Genomic DNA, 20,564 nt, shown 5'->3' with positions numbered 1-20,564 from the left:
TAGTGTAAGACGTACAAGAGGTGTTACAGAATACAGACTACAGAGTACAGGGAACTCGTTTAACAATTCGTATACGGGCTCGAGTTTGGGCCTGTAGTTTTGGGCCATTTGAATTGAATTAATTTCTGGGCTTACGGCTAAGCTCATTATAGTATCGGCCATAGGGAAGAAGAGATTGATATGAATAAATCATATGATATGATATTGATTGATGATCGATAATAATACCCCTACGAGTAATAATAATAACTAGTGAAATGACCCGTGAAATCACGGGTTTATTTAAACGAAACAGTTTCATGATATGTTTTAGGTATTTGTAGTGAAGTGGAATCAGACAGTTATTTTATCAGGCAACCATACCAAAGCTCGAGATGCAATAGTTTCAAATTTCAGTTTGAGTAATTTTTGTACATACCGACCCATTTGGTTTTGAAGTGATATAATGATAAAGCGGAAATCATAAGACACAATTAATAACCCCATCTAATCCTAAATCTATCAAAACTAAATCACTAATCAATAACTAAGAACTAAATGTTACACCACTTGAATGATCAAGTAAATATAAAGTGAAATACAAAACAACTTATAAGTCACCACCGTATAATGTGAAACATATGATTCAACAGTAATTATATGCAAGTATGTAATCGTATCATTTAATTAAGAATAAACGGATCACTTATCTTTTACATGAGTGAAATATTTTATGTTAAAAGAGTTATAGCTCATCCAACTTACTGCTATTTGATTATGAAATAAAATTAAATAGTGTAGCTCTCTAGTGTAAGAATGGGAGTTGGATCAAAACACTTTTATCCATTATAAAATGTGTTAAATAAGATGACATAAAATCATAATAGTACATGTTGATATACATTGAACCATTTGATGTAACACCTAAATTTTACTTAAGAACTACAACAAAAACATATCCTATATAATACCCATCCGACATGTTTAAAACACTTGATTATTTACGAATCAATGAAACAAATGCATTTAACAGTATTAATAGACATTCTCATAGCAAAATTAACATTGTGACCTTCAACTCAACACTATTATGACTGGTGACTATTTAACTGAATTTATAACAGGTTTTTGTATGTAACAAATATATATCATGTATCCTACTGTTTAATGGCTAGATATATTTATTAAATCCAAATTATACAACTTGGTCTCCACAACCAAGTGGTAGCCCTTGGGTTGCTAACTTAATCATTGTTGTAAAACACACCCAAACATACAAAAAAAAGATATCAAATTACCATTAACCATTAGCATTATAACAATAAAAAAAAGAGATTTAAACGATAATGAAAAGAGACAGATACAAATAACCATTACCTTCAAGTAAATGATGTGTTTTATTCGAGAAATTTCACCGTTATCAGCAACGTCGAATTTCCTGAAGTAAAGTTAAATATTTAGTTCACGGCAACCTCAAGCAAAAAGTACGCATGATAATTCAACAGCCCAATTTAAACCGGCCAAATTGACCCAATTCAGTCCACTTTAATTGGCCCAGTAAAAGTAACCACACTCAATTTGAAAGGTTCTTTCTCGTTAGAGTTAATTGTGGAGTTAGTAATCAACATGGAGAAAGTGATAGATACACCCTCTCTAAGTATATTTAACTTAAAGTTATTTGTTTTGTTATTACACTTTAATAACAGTAATCAATTTTCAGTTTCAATGTTTTTTTTATATATAATTTTCCTTCGATATAAAAGCAATTGTGATTGTGATTGGGCATAACCTTGTCGACCCACTTACAACCCACGTCCCGACCTGAAAATGAAGATGAAAGAAACCATAATGAATCTCAAGAGCAACCCTACACCTAAAACAAAAAAGAACATCCATTAAACAACACAACATAAATATACAATTTGAAGAGTAACCTGGAGAATATAATTACGCCAAGCAAAAAGATGGAAGGAGAAAAAATATAGTAGAACCCTAAAAAAAATCAACAATTCAATAATAAAATTAAAAGATTGATGTGTTTGCAAGCAATAATATTTCAACAATTCGATTAACGACTTAGAAATCAGAAAACAATTACGTTAAGCAAAAAGATGGAAGGTAAAAAATTAGAACCCTAGAAACAGAGTACAAACGAATTCAGTCATACCTTTTTCAATCAGCGAGATTGTACGATAATGACTGATCGCCTTTCAATTAATCACATGTGAATAATCTGCCCAATTTAGAACCCTAAATTAGAAAAAAAACGTCAACAAACTTTCAATTAATCAATTAACTTTTTAAATAATAACAAATAATTGTAATTCAATTAAACAATATGAAATCAAAACCTGATTGATCGATATTCCAAATCCTTGGTTGTTCATCAGTGAGATTTATTATGGCATTTGAAATTTTCTTGAACCGTGCGATACCAATAGAAATAGAAGCGTGAATCAAGCGTGAAATAATAGATAAACCCTAGAGGGATGTGTTACGGAGTACTTAATTGTATAATTTTTATTTTATTAATTCTTAATCATCATTTTCCTCTCATAAAGCGTGAGGTACACTGCCAATGTGTCAGAAGCACAGAAACATCCCCATCTAACTTACAAGTGTCACAATGCTATCCAATCATTTTCTAATTCCATTGCTATCCTACGTAGACACGTGTCCACTTTAACAACGGTTGAACAATAACACATACAGAGCTCTTTTCATCCATTCTCTCTCACCTCAAATTTATCTCTCCTCTCAAAATAAAAATAAAAACGACCGACACCATGCCATCTCTTCCGCCATTTTTCTGCTCCGACGTCGTCAAACTGTAACAGAAAAGGTGTAGTATTAATCCATTCATTTTTACAATCATATCGGTACCGATTAATCTTAATACCACCGCTGCTCGATGAATCGCTTCGGTCCGATGAACAGAAGTTCGCTAGAAAGTCTAAGCCCGACAAAGTTCAGTCTTTTGATACTACACCGGTCACCATCCACAATTCATCTTATTCCGGTAAATTTTGTTTTTGTAAATTGCGTCGATTCATATTTTACTGACCGGTTTTATGAAACTCTAATTATTCAAACGAATACCCTTTTGTTACAACCCTAATTTCACTCTTAATCGGATTCCGTTAACCATCCAACATTCATCGGTTTAACGTTTTTGATTTTTGGAGTTCATCGATCTACAATCAAAATAATCAATACAAATATATGCCGTATGTTATTTTATCACAGATGATTTACGGTGCCCTAATCCCACAAATGTAAGGAACAAATCCAACGATTAATGTTTTGATTTGTATAGCCCATTTTACCACATAATCAATCGTTGCCAGTTATTGCAATCTTCATCATTTAATTCATTGTTTTTTGAATTTTAATATTAATTTGATTTGCGGATTTAGGGCAAACAGTTTCGATCGATTGCGATTGTGAAGCATATGTTCGATTTTACGGCATAAGCAATCGTTGTGAGGTAATGCAATCTTCAATATTTAATCGATTGATTTTTGAATTTTAATAGTAATTTGAAGCTCTTATTGTTCATAAGCAATCGTTGTTAGGACGTGAGGTAATGCAATCTTATTTGTTGTAGTGGACGAACGATAATGACGGTACCTTCGCTGCTATTTGTGTTACTATCTGATTTACAATATTTAATTCATTCTTCAAAGTCATTTATCTGTTAACAATGTAAATGAATCAGGTCCAGTTCTCTTTGAGGTGACCTATCGACCAAGATATGTTCTTTAATTAAAGGTATTGGACGTCGTTTTACAAATATTGTGTGCAACAAATCTATATGAACAAAAGGTATAGTTAATTTTATTCTATACTATTGATTATTCATATTGCTTTCAAATTAATTTTAAGGCTGTTGATTTTATCTAATTATAATATTATGAATAGTTACATACACATTTATAAAGTTCCTGCAAATCATTAGGCTATCACATAACTTTTCGTTAAAGCTTGTGACGTTTTAATTTTTATATGAAATAGGAAATGGTAAATCGGGCTGGTCATTTGATTATCGAACAAAATTAGGTATTTTACTCTCACTACCTCAATTTTAGTTACTCTACGAAGTTGTATAGACGGAGATAGAAGCCTTTGTGATTCAACACATTTTGACTGTACTAGAAGGACCATATTTTGACCCACTATCCAACTTGACCTGTTTGCTGTGAGCACTACAGATTATGGTTAATACAATATCTGCTTCTTTTTAGTAGTTGCATAGTATTGTTAAGTAATAATTGATTTGTCGTTACTGATTATGAGTTTCACGATAGGTCTTCATGAATCTTTTAGGTTGCACTTACTAACTTGATTCATGTAATCTACAGGTAGGATTAAGGATTAGTTGAAGATTATGCCTAATGAACTTAAAGATGATGCTCACACTACAAAGTTAACAAATGTCAAAGTGAAAAATCAGCATTTCATGAAAAATGGTAAGAGATAACTTTTAACATAGATATTGTATTTGTTCGTCATGTTGTTAGTGATTAAGAATTGGACCTGATGATGCTCACACTACAGGAACCTTTTCATTGCTCACTAATTTTGTTTCTTTTCATCCAACTGATGAAGAATTGGTTCTTTATTATCTTAAAAGGAAGATCTGCTGCTAACGCTTGATATCATTGCTGAAGTTGATGTTTACAAGTGGGACCCTGAGAATTACCTGGTATGTATACTTTTCTTCAATCAACGCAACAATCTTTTTCTATGTTTATTGATTTCATTTGATATGAGTCAGTGTTGTAAAAAACGGAAAAAAACGGGGGTGTATATTTTGGAGTGCCCCGTCCCGTTTATACATAAAACGTTTGAAAAAACGGAAATCGACCAAAAAAGGTCAAAAGACGGTCAAACACGGTCCGAGACGGGAAAAAACGGGTTTTTCTGATTTTTTTCAAGTGTGTTTTTTTTTTTTTTTTTTTTTTTAATATTAAACGTTGTGCTATTACTTAGGGTTTCTTTTTTTTATGTTTGAAATGTTGAAGTATTTAAACATGTGTGAAATGCTTATGTTTGGAATAATGTAATGTACAATATATATATATAATATATAACATTTTTATTTAAAAGTCAACGTTAGTCAACATCCGTCTAGACCTCCGTCTCGACCCCGTCTCGACCGTCTCGACCCTTTTAGGACCCGACCGTCTCGACCCCGTCTCGCGTCTTTTGCAACCTTGATATGAGTTATGTTTCTTGTGTTGAATGGTATATACATGTTCATCTTTCCTGAATTTTTATTTTAATTGGGTTTCCTGTATGTGATTACTAATCATTAGGGTTTTGTTTATTTGTTTTTTTGGTATCTTTATTAGGTGTATTGTTTAATTATAGTTATTATGTATCTCGCAATTAGGGGTTATTTGTTTTATTTCAGAAAGTTTTGTTATTTATTTAAGTTATGTTTAGGTAATTGAGTATTGTTTTATTTGTTAGTTCCTGATGGTTTATTCATAGGTTCAGTGTTTCATGAATTTTGGTTTAGTTATATAATATCAGGGATAATTTAGTTACACTAATCATGATTATTTTATTATTTGCAGACCAAATTGGTTTCTTCTTAGCTGCAAATTAGTTTAATAGCAAGTGAAAGAGTATTCACATGTACATTATTAGTTATATATTATCTATTATTTTGTTCGATAGTCAAAAATTTAAAAAGAGCTAATATTGTTTAAGGCTCAAAGGTGATTAGAACCACTTTGAGTAGTAGAGTACATCTAAACATTATATATTGTGCCATGTGGTGTTGTTTGATGTTATAGTTTTATGATTGCTTTAATGAATTTGTAGGGTCATTTTGATATATTTATAACAGTTTAATTCCAAACTCTGTTTTTTATACAATTATAGATTATAGACAATACTAACCAATGTCTTCGTTTTTGCTATATGCAGGCCAATCTAAACTTAAAACTGGTGACAGACAATGGTTCTTTTTCAGCCCTCGAGATAGAAAGTACCCGAATGGTAGATCAAGTCGAGCAACACCGAACGGGTACTGGAAAGCAACCGGTAAAGACAAAATCATCAAACGTAATGATGTTTGTAATCACGATCATCAAGAATATCAAAGCATAATGAGTATTCAAAACATTCATGAGCCTGTTCCTAACCCTTCATCAGGTACCTAAATAAAAATTTAAAATGGGCACTACAAGTATGTTCACAAGTGGATCACACTAGGTTGTCTCTTTACTTGTGGGCCCGAAAATTATAAATTTCTTCTGTCAATGATGTACCTTTCAATTTCAAGGTTTCTCTATTGAAGGTGAAACATCTAATTTTTCTATTTACTTTATAAGATTGCATGGCAAGATGAGTTAATATGTGGCTACTGTTCCTTTAGCAAAATGACACAAGTGTTTGCATTCTGCTTCATTTGCTTTGGTACGCAACTCTTTTAGAAATTTGAGGTTATTTAGTATTTTTGCATTCTGCTTGATTTGCTTTGGTACATATATATGTGGTTATGAATAATTGGTTTATATATCCAAATATGTGTACATAGATAGCTATATAAATACAGATTGTTTGAATGATATCTATGAATATATTGCTACAACTTATACTGTTGAGATAGTTCATAGAAAATGGGTTGGAATTGCTACATATAATACAAATTTAATATGCGATAGGTTGCATCACATATGACATGAATTACAAATTATCTGCCAATTATTAGATAATTTTATGCTATTATATTTAAGTTATATTTATAATGTAGCTAATAATCTCACAGTTCTTAATATTAGCTAATTAGGTAATTTAGCTTTGAAATTCTTAATACCGTATTTAATGCATTTTATCTTATGTTATTTTCAAAATGGTTAAATGAGCAATTTGACCATATGGAAATTTCTCATTGTCTTTTCAGTCAAAATGTCGCTAAATTATTTGAATTATGTAAGGTGTTGTCACAATTTGATAATTCACATGGTAATAGTGGGATATTTGCAGTTTGGGTATGTAAAGGATTTACATGCCTTTATTGAAAGTTTAACTATATTGGGTCAACTTTTATAGTTTGCGGAGTTTTGAGAGTCGGCATTTTGCTAATTATATGTTTTTGTTGCTGATGTAGAATGACATACAAGGGAAGCCAATGGTCAATTCATGATGATGCAGAGTCATTTAGTTTCAAGATTTATTAAGATGTGGAGAGTTATTTAGTTTCGAGATTTATTATGATGTAGTGTTTTAATAGCATATGAGAACCCGTAACATTATACTCAGGAGTTGATATTTGCCAATTATATTATTTAACTCAAATTGATTTTGCATGTTTGTGTCAGATTTTCTCCTTAATACTTAACAAGTATGTTTCTTTGTGAAGCTAAAACTATTAGTTATATTTTGTCGTGATTCAACAAGTTCGATAAACACTATGCTAATCTTTAGTGTTTTTTAAGTGATGTGTAGCGCACAGGCTCATAAAATCTTTGTATGATCTAGAGGCTCATGTTTTTTGTGCAGGAGCTAAAACCTTTGCAGGATCTGGAGGCTCATGTTATCGTGTTGGCCATTGAACAGTGTTTAACGGAAGGAAGATAAGCACCTTTTTCTTTGTAATTAACCATGGTACTTACAATTTTTATTACTGAAGAAAATAAAGTTGGTTTACTTTAGACACTTGGATCCGTTGGGTCACCATTCAACATAATTTACAAAGATGAGAACATGACCATTTGTGAAGTTGTTGTCTTGCAAAATGTTTGTACCGAAAGAATGTACACAATTTTTATAATTTAATTTTCTTATAACCAGTCGTTTTTTTATTTTCAAATACGTTTACATGTATTTCATCGTTTTCTATTATCATTAACCATGTAGATGTAACATGCGTGATTTAACATATTGTTAGTTGCAGATACGACATGTACTTAATGTATAACACATACAATATGTACGAATTACTATACCAACTTTTTTAGCCACCGTGCAACACATAACTATTTAAGTGTGCATTCATGTTAGGTTTTTAGATTGTAAAAACATATACTTGATTTCAATGATTATTGAAAATTTTAACCCAGCCTCTGTATTTACATATGATTGTGAAAAAGATACGTAATACTTGATTTCTACCCCGAGTTCATTCAATTTTAAACAAAGATGTAGGAGGGCATTTTTGTTGTTGAAGCAGAGATCATTGCTATTGAACCGGACGAGACGTGGTCATACATCGCCTGTAAGAAATGTCACAAAAAAGCACCCACAACATCAAAGGATGTCGATCTTACACTGGACAGTGACCAACAGCTGTTATTGAAGTGTACTTGCAAAGATTGTGGTAAAAATCCACAAGTTGCTCTAAGGTATGTGACATGCATCTAACTTTATAGTTATAGTATGTGTAATTCTCTCATTACTATAATGAACATAATGTTATTACAATATTTTAAAATAAAATTCACAATACACAGGTTCAAGGTAAGTGTCCGCGTAGCAGACGATATTGGCGTAGCAACCTTCACTCTTTTTGAATCACTGGTCAAGAAATATGTTACCAAAACTGCTTATGAGATTAAAAAGTCCTTGCCCGAAGACGATGATCAACCCGTTGAATTAGAAGCATTAGTTGGTAATACTCTTTTGTTCAAGGTGGAAATGCATGGTAACAACAAAAAGTACACCTAATCTAACTATACAGTTAAAGAGGCATCGACTGATGAGGTATTGGTAGAGAAATTTCGGGAACAGTTCAAGGTAATCATAAAATCAACTTAATAGTTATTTGTCATACAAATTTTAACACACGCACCAAATATTATACTAACTAACTCATATTCTCCCGTATTTTGTTCATAGCTTGTCAGGCTAAAAATCAAGCAGATGAAACTTGAAGCTGCTACTTCATTCAGTTTCCCCAAAAGTAAAATTCTATACTCCATCAATCTTTATACAATCATCACCTAATTATAGTACAAATTCTTATTCAAACTGGTATGCTACTAACAATTTCATTATGCATCTCCATTGTAGTGTGGTTCTTCCAACATGTCGACTAAGGAAAAACACATGGTGGACCTTACAAGCAGCACATGATACACCCCTCCTAAAAAACAGATTAAGCAAGAACCAAAGGAAAGCCCAGTGTCGGTGTCGGTGAAGTCGTCGACAACCAGACCTAAGAAGATTAACCTTGGTGATGATTAGTGATGCGATTGAATGGATCCAACATCCCACTTTACATTAAAGTTTTTGCTCTTTTTGTTTTATTGAACAATTATTTGGATTGTTGTTTTGTTTTTCATGTCATGCTTACGCTTTACTTTGAACTAAATGTGTTTTCATTTGTTACTGTTCTACTTTCTTCTTACCTTAACATAGTTAACATTTTATACTTAGTTTTATTAGGGCCTGCCGTACAACGCACGGGCTCTTAAAGGCTAGTTAATTATAATAATGACATCACTTAAGGGCCTTAGATTTTTTTCTTTTTATTTATGATTTTTTGTTAACAAAGAAATTAGCTTATTTATGATGTCATTATTTTAGCATTTTAATAGAAACTATAGATCTATTTAATTAAAATTTAGACATAATTACTAAAATAATCTATTATTTGCATTATTAGTCACTAAATTCATGATTTTGTCCCAATTACATTAAGTTACACATGTAACCCTCACGTGCTTTACTTAAACCGTAAATAACCACGTCTTTAACTTCATTAAATAAGGAAAAACCCAAATTATAAACAAAGAATCTAATGTAAACAATTACGACTTGGATGACAATTTCCTCAACAACAGTTAACTAATAGGATTTTTTTTTTTTACCAAAGTTGTCTCACAGGGAGTTGAATATAAAAAACAACATTGAGGTTATGGGAGGTTTTATGGACCCATTATCCCAATAAACATCTCCATGTTTACGTATGTCGCCATCCTTGAAAGACAGTGTGCAAAAATGGCAAAATAATCGGGGTGCATATGGACTTTGACAACCTTTTAAAATACATCAAGTTAAGCGGATGAATCGACCTCGATTCCGTTCTTCGTGATGTATAGGCTTTGTACGTGTGTGCGGGTGAAAAAGAGCCGTTTCAATTCCACCAGGGACCTCACCTTCATTACCCATTGAGGACGACTCCATATATCAACAACAAGATTATATATGAAAATAATGAAAATTGTAATTTGCAATAAGAAAAGTCGTTTTGTATGACTGTTACATACACGAATCACTGACAATCATTTTTGTAACAATTGGTTCATGGACCATTTTTATATCTCAATTGCATGATAAGATATTCTTGATACCTAGCAAGATTTACAATGATACTTGAAGGTATGTCAAATTAGGTCACTTTGTGAATGAGTTAATTTTATTTGCTTATTTTCCTTTTCAGCGAAAAAGTTTGTAGGTAACAATTACGTCACCATTTTCCGTTACTCAAATCAGTGACGGTGAAAGAAAAACAACGTGCTCCATTGTTTGATTTGATTCCCGAAGATTTGCATAGTGATGTAACACCGTGGGTTCGTGAGATTGCAAATTCGTTTAACAACCTTAATTCATTTAATTAGAGCATGTGTAGAACTTAACGAACCGTTAAGTGTCGTTGAGTTAAGGGTTGTATTTGGAAAAAAGCATGAATATAGTGACAAATAATGCAAGTGATCGGGAGTGACTATTTAAGAAAAACTGTAAAAACACGGGGACTATTTTTTCAATTTTGTGTAAATTTAAATTAAATAATTAAAATAAAATTTAAATCTCTTTTATCTATTATAACAAAACTTAAAATACATCACCTTTTTTCAAAAAAATCCTAGGTGGCAAAGTAATCACCCTTGGATGAAAAATTAATGTTAAATCTATACCGTTGATCTACATTGTTACGTATCATTATACGCACAAACGTCACTAGCAAAGTAGATTTACAATTATACCCATCACAAACCAACCCTTGCTCTACTGCTTAACCTATTGTTCCCAAATTTATTTCACGAACATATGTTTTCAGTTTTCACCATGAAACCGATTCTGAAACCTAAATTTCTAACGGTTGACATTGAAATCCCCTATACAATTATCAGATCACTGCAAATCGGATTAAAGAAGAATATGTTTCATTTGTACTATTATCCATCTTCCAATGAAACACAATGAGTTTCTTCGTCACTGATTTTAAAGCATTTCGTGCATGTAATCGACTAAAAGCTGCCAAAGTTTGGAAATTGAGATGGAAATACAACGATTTCGATGCAATGAGTATTCAAAACAACAATTTCGGTTGTCTATTCGATTGAAAGGATGATAATCTTGAATTTAGATATCTTCGTTGAAACCTTGAATTAGGGTTTATGAGTTATTGTTGCTTATTGTCATTTAGAGTATTAAATTAGGGCTAAACTGTACTTTTTGTAGACTTAATTGTTGAATCAATTAACTGGCATAATTCATGATGATTCTTACTTTTTGTAGGATTATTTTTTTAAACTTTTTGTATGAAATCGACTCTGATTATTTTTTGTGAAATCTTTGCTGTCTTGATTTGTGTGTAGGAGGACAAAGGACTATATGTAGGCTTTGGAGTATGACTTGATGTTATGATTAATGAATGTTACAGGGTTCATACTGATACGTTGCAACACGAAAATGTCATGGTATGTAAGAGAGTTTTTATGTTTACAATGTAGCTTTTGCATTTTCATATTGGCGTTTTGAAAAAAACATGTCACAACCTTTCTTTTAGAAAGGCTACAACTGCAATTTCTTTTTTACAAACCATAAATAATCACTTTTTTGCTATTTTTTTTTCCATTTACTATTGGGGGTGACGGTTTGTAGCAGCGTGTAGACAACCACCTTGTTAGGAAACCCGACTAGGTGAGCCCAAACAAGACTAGATAACCCCAAGTTATCAACCCACTTCCAACAAACTGAAATATAGTGAAAAGATTAAAGACTAGCAAGAATGATAAATAACACGGGAATTTAACGTGGTTATATGCAATCATTTATGATTGCTTTAGTCCACGGCCAACCAAAGACTGTTCTATTTGTATTAATTTTGTGGTGGTGAGTTTACAATGAGTTACTAGAGGTCTATTTATAGGAAAACCATAAACACTTAAGGAAACAAAAGCATGCTTCAAGTAATCATCAACTAGCCATCTTGAACACCTTTACATCCTTGTAATGGCATGATCACAGCCATGAAACAAGGTGTAAAGTATCCCACATGCACCTAAAGTGACAACTTGGACACTCATGTTCGGATTCCATTTGCAAAAGTTGAACCACTTGCTGACAGCTCACTTCCAGGTACCAGATGCGCCGCATCTGCAAGTGATGCGCCGCATCACTTGCCCGAAATGCGCCAAAACACTAAATCACGCCGCATCACAAACTCTCGGGCCAAAATGCTGCATGGATGCGCCGCATCCAAGAGTGATGCGCCGCATCACTCCCTGGTACTTCCTGAATTCAGGTTTCACGCAACCCGAAATCTGCAAAATCCGTGCAACACTTTAACTCACCTTTTGTGGCGACATTTCCAACTTTGTTTAAATGTCTCCACACCTCAACACACCTATCTTGTGTTTTATCATCGAATATCTTTCAAAGGGTTCGTTGAGTGCTTACTTGCATAAACTTGAGGAGAGTAACGTAGAAGACAAGAGAATTTATCTTTCGAAAAGGTTATTAGGATGGCAATAGACATTGCTCGTGGGATGGAATATGTTCATTCACAAGGCATTATTCATAGGGTTTAAAGTCTGAAAACATACTAATCACCCACGATTTTCATTTTAATGTTGCAGATTTTGGAATAAGTTGTGAGGAGAGGCATTGTGATGTTGTATTCGATGATCCAGGAACTTATCGTTGGATGGCACCCAAGATGATAAAAAGAATCTGTATGGTCGTAAGGTTGACACGTGTGGATTTGGGCTCATTTTATGGCAAACGGTGGCTGGGACTATACCTTATAAAGATATGACCCCTATCCAAATAGCTTTTGTTGTTGTGCGTACGGTACCTTTTTGCATATTTCTTACTCCCTCTGTCCCAAAAAGAATGTCCCCTTACAATTTATGTTGAATTTAAGATATATTTAACGATTGTGAGTTTTGCCCTTATATTTTCAAGGTAAGTTTGACTGAATTTATTAAATAAATAAACAATTAAGAGTAATAAATGAGGGTAACTTTGGGAGTATAACGATATTTTATCGGATATTTTTTGCATGTGGATAATTATTTTGGGACGAATATAAATAGTAAGGTGGATACTTCTTATGTGACGGAGGAGTATATTGTTTAGTTACATAATAAGTTATGGATAATGAGATTTTTTTCGTTTGAACTCTTGTAGAAACTACGACCGCCTATTCCAACTGAATGTCCTGCGGCTATGAAAACTTTAATAGAGCATTTTCGGGTCTTCTAATCCACGCAAAACGCCTGAATTATGGCAAGTTGTGATGATTTTAGAAGAGTTTGAAACGTAAACTTATATCTTTTACAATGTGCATCGCTTTTAGATAGAAGCAACAACAATCATCAATGAACATGGTCCTACAAAGAACAAAGAAGTGTTGCAACACTTGTAACATTCATGCGACTTTACATAGATGTTCAACTGATCTGTGAGTCCATATTACCCCTAAAATTTGATTATTTATTGTATACATTTACGGTCAAATCGATTTGTAATCATCCATCTAGAGAGCTGTTCGATATGTAACTGTGAGTTCTTTTGCAGTGTCTTTTTCTGATTTGGGTTACTAATAACATTATAAATGATAAATAATGAAGCTTATATTTCAATAAGAAGGTATGTAGTAGTAGCTAAATTTTAATAATTAAACTTGTCCAGTTGAGTAGTGATTGTGTTAATTGGTCATTTGGGTCCTCATCGGATGCCCTCTCCTCTCTTGCTGCAGCTATGTTTCTAATTTGTAGAAGTTGCTTTACAAAAAAGGAGACTATCTTTCATATTCAGTTCAAAAATGTGTATTTACTACGGAGTATTGTTCATGGCTACTTGACACCTTATGAATAAGTTCCGTACCTGACATGTGTTAGGTAACATATAATTCAACACTTTTAGTGATATAATGAAAGATACTTGAGATAAGTTACCAAAGTTTCTTAAAATCATTACTCTATGCTGTGCAATGGTTGATTATGTTGGAGAGCTATTCGTTCTAAATTTCAAGTAACTTTTCTAAAGCTTGATTAGCAGCTCAACTTATTGTCACAACTCTCGCTGCTTACTACATATATTAGAACTTTATCGAGTTATATGATAATGACATGTACTCAAACTTGGGTTATTCATTGTACAATGGTCAAGAATTCGTTTTTTCAACGTCCATGCAAATTCACCGATGTTTAAAATTCACCTATGTTTATGTTTAAAATTCACCTATGTTTAAGTCCCGCGAATTCGCGGGTTATAAACTAGTTAAATAATTAAAATAAAATTTAAATTTAAATAAAAGATTAAAAGACAGCTAATTAACTTGGAGAAAAAAACGGTAATTGTCAACAAACTCTTGATTCGCTATATAATTCCACTCATAATCCAACAAGGAATCTTTTAACTATATCTCTATATAATACGAGTACTATTCTGCTTATCGTCAAAATAACAACAATTCGCTTAGCTCGTTAGGGTTTAATTTACGCAACGACTAATTATTAATGGCGTCGTCAAAAGAATCTAAGTCGACGACCATTAATGATGATGAAGAAAACACGCTGCATACTGATGAATCTGAAGAAGCCCAAATGGAGAGAGTGTTTTCAACTCAACAAGTTCCGTCATGGAGAAACCAGATTACGTTTCGAGCAATCGTTACCAGTTTATTGCTTTCGATCGTCTTTAACTTCATTGTTTGCAAGCTTAATCTCACGACTGGCATTATACCTTCGCTGAATGTTGCTGCCGGTTTGCTCGGATTCGCTATGCTCAAAGGATGGACCACAATGCTCGATAAATGTGGATTGTTGAAGCAACCGTTTACTCGACAGGAGAATACTGTTATTCAGACTTGCGTTGTGGCGTCTTCTGGAATCGCTTTCAGCAGTACGTTCTTTTTTTTCTTCTTTAATATGTTTCTTACTTTTAATTTGTGTTTCCTAAATGTTGTTTATTTATATTATTTACTACGTACTTAATATTGAAATAAATCATCTAATAAGGTTAATAGTAAGGATATAAATCTCAAATTTTGTTATGACTCGACTGTTTGAATAAACAAATCAAATTATTGTCTATGTGTCGATTAGGTTATGATCACTTTTGTCAAACTAGTTACAAGTTATTTGATAATGGCATATAATTATAAGAAAAATTAGGTTATGGATCAGATTAATTGCTTTCAAGCGCAACATGCTCAATTGCACCTATAAGATATAGCATAGTTATTAGTTGTTATTATTGTTTAATTAATAAGTATTTTTTCAAATGTGATGGTTACAGGTGGGACAGCAAGTTATTTGTTGGGAATGAGTTCAATGGTTGCTTCCCAATTAGAAGCTGGAAACGATCCGCTAAATGTTAAGAAACTTGCTCCAGGATGGATGATTGCATATCTCTTTGCTGTTAGCTTTGTCGGTCTCTTTTCGATTGTGCCCCTACGAAGGGTAAGCATCATTTATAAATCAATTGTATGTTACATATGTTATCATATTCATTATTGTGTTACTAATGTTCTGATTTCTTATGTCATTCAGATGATGATCATGAAGTTAAAGCTCACTTATCCTAGTGGAACTGCTACTGCATTTCTTATAAACAGCTTCCACACTCCAAAAGGTGCCAAGTTAGCAAAGTAAGTAATCTCATTATATTGTAGCTTTTTAGAGGGGCAACTCTGTCCCATCTATTTATGAAAACTGCCAATTTCTGTTTTATTGTTCACTATTAACTACCAACTACAATTGTGAAAACTTATAGGTATGATTAACCGATTTGATTGGTTGAAAGTAGTTCAGGGTGTATTCCTAATGTATACAACCTATTAAACTTATAATGTGTTGATGTATGTGAATATGTTTACACCATGAAAGAGTTTATATCTGCTACTGAATAGTTCTTTACTATTGGAATCTTGTAACAGGAAACAAGTCGATGCTATTCAAGTCTTTCTCTTTTAGCTTTGTGTGGGCGTTTTTCCAATGGTTTTTTGCTGCTGCTGATAACTGTGGGTTTGCTAGTTTCCCCACTTTTGGTCTAAAAGCCTTTTTCTCAAAAGTTAGTATTATCTTTTCGTTTTCAAATTTCTGTTTTCTTTATGTATTGACTAGACATACATGGTTTTAATCTTGCACGATATATTAATTTTGCATTGTCTTGCAGGTTCTATTTTGACTTCTCTTCTACATATGTCGGTGTGGGTATGATCTGTCCTATATGGTTAACATTTCTTTACTTTTGGGGGCAATTTTGTCTTGGGGTATAATGTGGCCGATTATTGAAAATAAGAAGGGAATATGGTACTCAGCCAATTTATCAGCAAGCAGTCTTCATGGCATTCAAGGATACAGGGTACGTTCCTCGAAACTTGAACTACTGCTGACAAAACGAGCGGGCTGTTGGGTAATGGGTCAAAAGTAGTATAGACTCTAATTGTGTTTTATCGTCTTCTTGAGCTACTTATCGTATCTTTTCACAGGTATTTCTTGCTGTTGCCACTATGCTTGGAGACGGATTATTTCAGGTCATTTACATGTTGATCGTGATGTTGGCTGCCGTAATTAAACAGAAGTCAAAAAAGTCAGAATCTTCTTCTTCCACTGACAATAATACACCAGTTAGTTTTGATGAACAGAGAAGGAATGAGTACTTCATTAAAGATCAAATCTCTAACTTAACAGCTTTTGGAGGTTACATAGCCTTGGCGGCTGTATCTATAATCATAGTGCCACTCTTTATCTTCCCACAATTAAAATGGTACATTGGCGGCTGTATCTATAATCATAGTGCCACTCTTTATCTTCCCACAATTAAAATGGTACCATTTACTCGTTTATAGCACCGGTACTAGCCTTTTGTAACGCTTATGGTTGTGGTCTAACCGACTGGTCACTAGCTTCCAACTGCGGTAAACTAGCCATCTTGATTTTCAGTGGGTGGGCCGGGATGCAACATGGTGGAATCGTTGCAGGTCTTGCAGCATGTGGTGTGATGATGAATATTGTTTCTACAGCGTCAGATTTAATGCAAGATTTCAAAACAGGGTACCTTACGTTATCATCGCCTCGTTCCATGTTCTTTAGCCAAGTTCTTGGAACTGCAATGGGATGTGTGATGTCACCTTTAGTCTTTTGGTTCTTTTACCGTGCGTATTCTGTTGGGGACCCGCATGGATCTTACCCTGCACCTTACGGTGCTCTTTATCGTGGAATTGCAGTTCTTGGTAGTGAAGGATTTTGCTCACTTCCTCATAACTGCTTGAAACTTTCGATCGGATTCTTCATTGGCGCCATGGTTGTCAATCTTTTAACTGTTGTTTTGAAAAAGTATGAAACTAAGTATGGATTATACAGGTTTATTCCGAGTCCAATGTGTATGGCTATTCCATTTTACCTTGGTTCGTATTTTGCAATCGATATGTGTATTGGGAGTTTGATTCTTTTCATATGGGAGAAGAAGAATAAAAAGTCAGCTAAAGAACTCGCACCAGCTGTAGCGTCGGGTATGATTTGTGGCGACTCATTATGGGGCGTGCCAGCGGCTGTATTGTCTATCTTTGGTGTTAACGCCCCAATTTGCATGAAGTTTCTTTCAGCTTCTATGAACACCAAAATAGATAGTTTCTTGGGTAACTGATTTATTAAGTTAGTTTAATGCTGGTTTTTATTTTTACTTTATTAGAGTAATTTTGCATAGTTTGTACGGATTTAAAGGATTTGGTATTTGGTTTGCTGTCTTTTTGTTACAAGTACATTGTTCTTTTAGTTGGGCTTATAGGTTAATCGGAGTATGCTGAAGGTTCAATTTTTTATATTCTGTATTTATCTTGGTAACTATGAACATATTACACAAATAATTAGGAGAACTTAGCTGATTGTTTGTGTCTTCGGTAGTTGCATATCACATCCTTTTTGGTTATGAAACTAGAGATATAATTTGCAAGCCAGTTGAGTCCATATGCAATGTTTTTAAGCAACCCTCAACATTGAGGGTGGTTATTTTGTTAGAAACTATGAATTGTGAATCTTAAGAAATACAGAAACCAACATTATTTATCGAAGTACGGATCCGTTCCATATTCACGCCTTACAGTTTTTGATGTATTGAAAATGCTTTAATTCAAAGTATTTCAGTCACATACTAAAACTAACTCAATCACTTATAGCTTTCGTAACGGAACTAACATCGACAACTAACTCTCTTATTAACTACTAAACCACCAACGCATTCATCTAGGAAGGTTACTTATAACTAGCAAGTTAACATGACACAACCATTTTCGACACATTAAAAAGCTGACACATTTAAGGTAAACGCTTAAAGAATGTATAATAATTGATATTCTTACTCCGTTACTCAAATATGGTTACATCGACAATTATTTACTACCGGTAAACGTGTTCAATTATCACTCAATCCAGCAGTTATTTGAATGTAACTAATTAGATGTGTTCTACTGTACGTATTAGTGTTTTCTAATATTTCTTTTGTTAAGTTGGACTACATTTCATACAACTTTTTTTTTCTTTCTAAAATAACGATAACATATAATTATATAAATAAAACACAAAGCAATTATGAATTAAATACGGATAAAATATATAACGTACAGAAAAAAAAGTAATATTATAAATCTCTCGAAACCATTCCAAATAGCATAGTTGTTGACGTGTTGGAGCCCCCAACGAACTAGTTCATGCTTCGTCATTGGTTAGAGCCATGATATTTCGTGTTCAAAACTCACGTGAAACCTCACTATACCTACATAAAAACTTTTTCCCTTTACCCCTTTTATATTTTAAGTGATACATCAAATAATACAAATTACACATGCTTTACTAAACCGAAACCAATATTATGACTCTATTTAACTGAAATTGTCAGTGTTTTATATGAGGATCCAACACACGTTACTGATCATATGTGCGCTTGCGCTTATGCGTATGCACATAATAAATATGCGCGATAAAGGCGCGTAGATAAAGTTTAAAGAAAGTGCATGGATGAAAGGCGCATTATACTGATTCATGAACACTATAAATTAGAGTGTATTAGCCTCTAAACCACCGTCATTGTCATAAGTGATAGTCATATTACGTTGAAGGTTAAATTATGCATTTATGCTCTCAAGAAAACTTACGAGCATGTTTATTATCCGAATATCAAATAAATATTGGAAAATTATTGATTTCTATTATCCGAATGTCAATAATTTTTAGTCTACAAATAAGAAGATAATCAAAAAAAATCATAAAGATGCTGAAAAGGGAATTGCCAATTCCAGGAAAGGTTCGGAAGGAACAATTTCGTGAAGGATTGATTGAAGATCTTGAAGAAAGATCTAGAAGTGTAAGACAACATATTTCAAGTCTACGCAAAAAGCTAAAAAGGCGAAGGAACCTGTGTTAGGTACCCGAGAATGAGTCAATCATACTACCAAAAGATCCTTTAGATGAGGGCTATATAATGGATCTAGGAACTCCATAGAAGTTAACAATAGCCAATGTTATGTAATGAGATCAAGGAAGCCGTGGAATATAAAATCTCATTTTCTCTCAACTTCCTTGATTACTTTGTGGCTATTCGTTCCATTCATCGTGTTCATGTTGATCTTATGATCCAACATATGGTATCAGAGCGGGATCTTCAACGAAACGAAGATGATCCGCATGAATATCGATGAATGTTCATATACGACACCTTACACCTTCATATCTTCAACTTGAAGATATTCATATCTTCAAACCTTCATCATGAAGATCTTCATATCTTCATGAAGATCTTCATACCTTCAACCAAAAATTTCCGAAAACACGAAATTACTCCAAACACTTTACCGAATCCAATCCAAACCTAAACACATCCGAGTGAGATTTAACCGAAACCGAATCTCATTTTACCGAATCTAATCTGAAAATTATTCAAATTTCCAAAACACATAACAAAAATTCACAAACACATCTCTGATCATCAATTATCATATTCATTTTCATTACATCAGAAATTAGAAAAACAAAATCACAGATTCGTGCTACAGTGTTCGAACATATTCATCATCTCAAAGCTCAACAACTCAATTTTCAAATGATGATTATCAGTACAATCAGGGGATGAATACATGATTCATATCATCAACATCAAACTCGTTCATCTTCATATCAAATCAACAACAACAGATTTGACGAGAATCAATTCGAGTTCATGTTCGTGTTCATCGTTCATCATATCGAGGTCTCTGGAACGAATAATACTGTTGGAAAACCGTGTGTACTTTTACCAATTTCAGATTAACGCAGCGGATAGTTAAAATAATAATCTTTTATTATTTTATAAAAACATTTACAAGATTATATATATTCATATATTTAATGAAACATGCACAC

At 33.1% G+C, this 20,564-nt stretch overlaps 1 protein-coding gene, 2 long non-coding RNA genes and 1 pseudogene across 35 annotated transcripts; all 4 read left to right on the top strand.

The window, feature by feature from the left end:
* The first annotated feature begins 2,665 nt into the window (after positions 1-2,665).
* On the top strand, positions 2,666-7,815 carry LOC139839604 (uncharacterized). 33 transcript variants are annotated; one of them, XR_011757010.1, is made up of 9 exons: positions 2,679-2,998; positions 3,396-3,466; positions 3,555-3,605; positions 3,698-3,750; positions 4,341-4,448; positions 4,613-4,684; positions 5,907-6,144; positions 6,324-6,408; positions 7,103-7,484. XR_011757010.1 is itself a non-coding variant. In XM_071829715.1 (6 exons), exons 2-6 carry the CDS (start codon positions 4,446-4,448, stop codon positions 7,545-7,547), a joined length of 330 nt encoding a protein of 109 aa, XP_071685816.1. In that variant the 5' UTR covers positions 2,667-2,998; positions 3,396-4,445; the 3' UTR covers positions 7,548-7,815. The 33 variants fall into 33 exon arrangements, 2 of the variants coding, with proteins under 2 accessions (XP_071685816.1, XP_071685818.1); XR_011757009.1 differs by having other exon boundaries at positions 3,542-3,605; XR_011757007.1 differs by having other exon boundaries at positions 2,680-2,998; positions 3,994-4,448.
* Positions 7,816-8,014: 199 nt separating this feature from the next.
* LOC139844965 (uncharacterized) lies at positions 8,015-9,316 on the top strand. Its single transcript, XR_011758141.1, has 4 exons — positions 8,015-8,336; positions 8,445-8,727; positions 8,830-8,893; positions 9,004-9,316. It is a non-coding gene; the product is annotated as an uncharacterized lncRNA (long non-coding RNA).
* Positions 9,317-10,988: 1,672 nt separating this feature from the next.
* LOC139844963 (uncharacterized) lies at positions 10,989-13,821 on the top strand. Its single transcript, XR_011758140.1, has 3 exons — positions 10,989-11,636; positions 12,798-13,002; positions 13,351-13,821. It is a non-coding gene; the product is annotated as an uncharacterized lncRNA (long non-coding RNA).
* Positions 13,822-14,771: 950 nt separating this feature from the next.
* LOC139844964 (probable metal-nicotianamine transporter YSL7) lies at positions 14,772-17,817 on the top strand (annotated as a pseudogene).
* Positions 17,818-20,564: the final 2,747 nt, after the last annotated feature.

This window comes from Rutidosis leptorrhynchoides, chromosome 4 (assembly GCF_046630445.1).
Source record: "Rutidosis leptorrhynchoides isolate AG116_Rl617_1_P2 chromosome 4, CSIRO_AGI_Rlap_v1, whole genome shotgun sequence".
NCBI classification, from domain to species: domain Eukaryota; kingdom Viridiplantae; phylum Streptophyta; class Magnoliopsida; order Asterales; family Asteraceae; genus Rutidosis; species Rutidosis leptorrhynchoides.
Note: the sequence above shows the minus strand (reverse complement) of the source record. Positions and strands in the feature narration are given on the sequence as shown.

Excerpts from the sequence above, each read along its gene's own strand:
- LOC139839604 (XM_071829715.1), top strand. Across the intron at positions 6,034-6,323 it reads CGGGTACTGGAAAGCAACCG|ATTGCATGGCAAGATGAGTT; the intron begins GTAAAGACAAAA and ends TTACTTTATAAG. Across the intron at positions 6,409-7,494 it reads ATTCTGCTTCATTTGCTTTG|GAGCTAAAACCTTTGCAGGA; the intron begins GTACGCAACTCT and ends TTTTTTGTGCAG.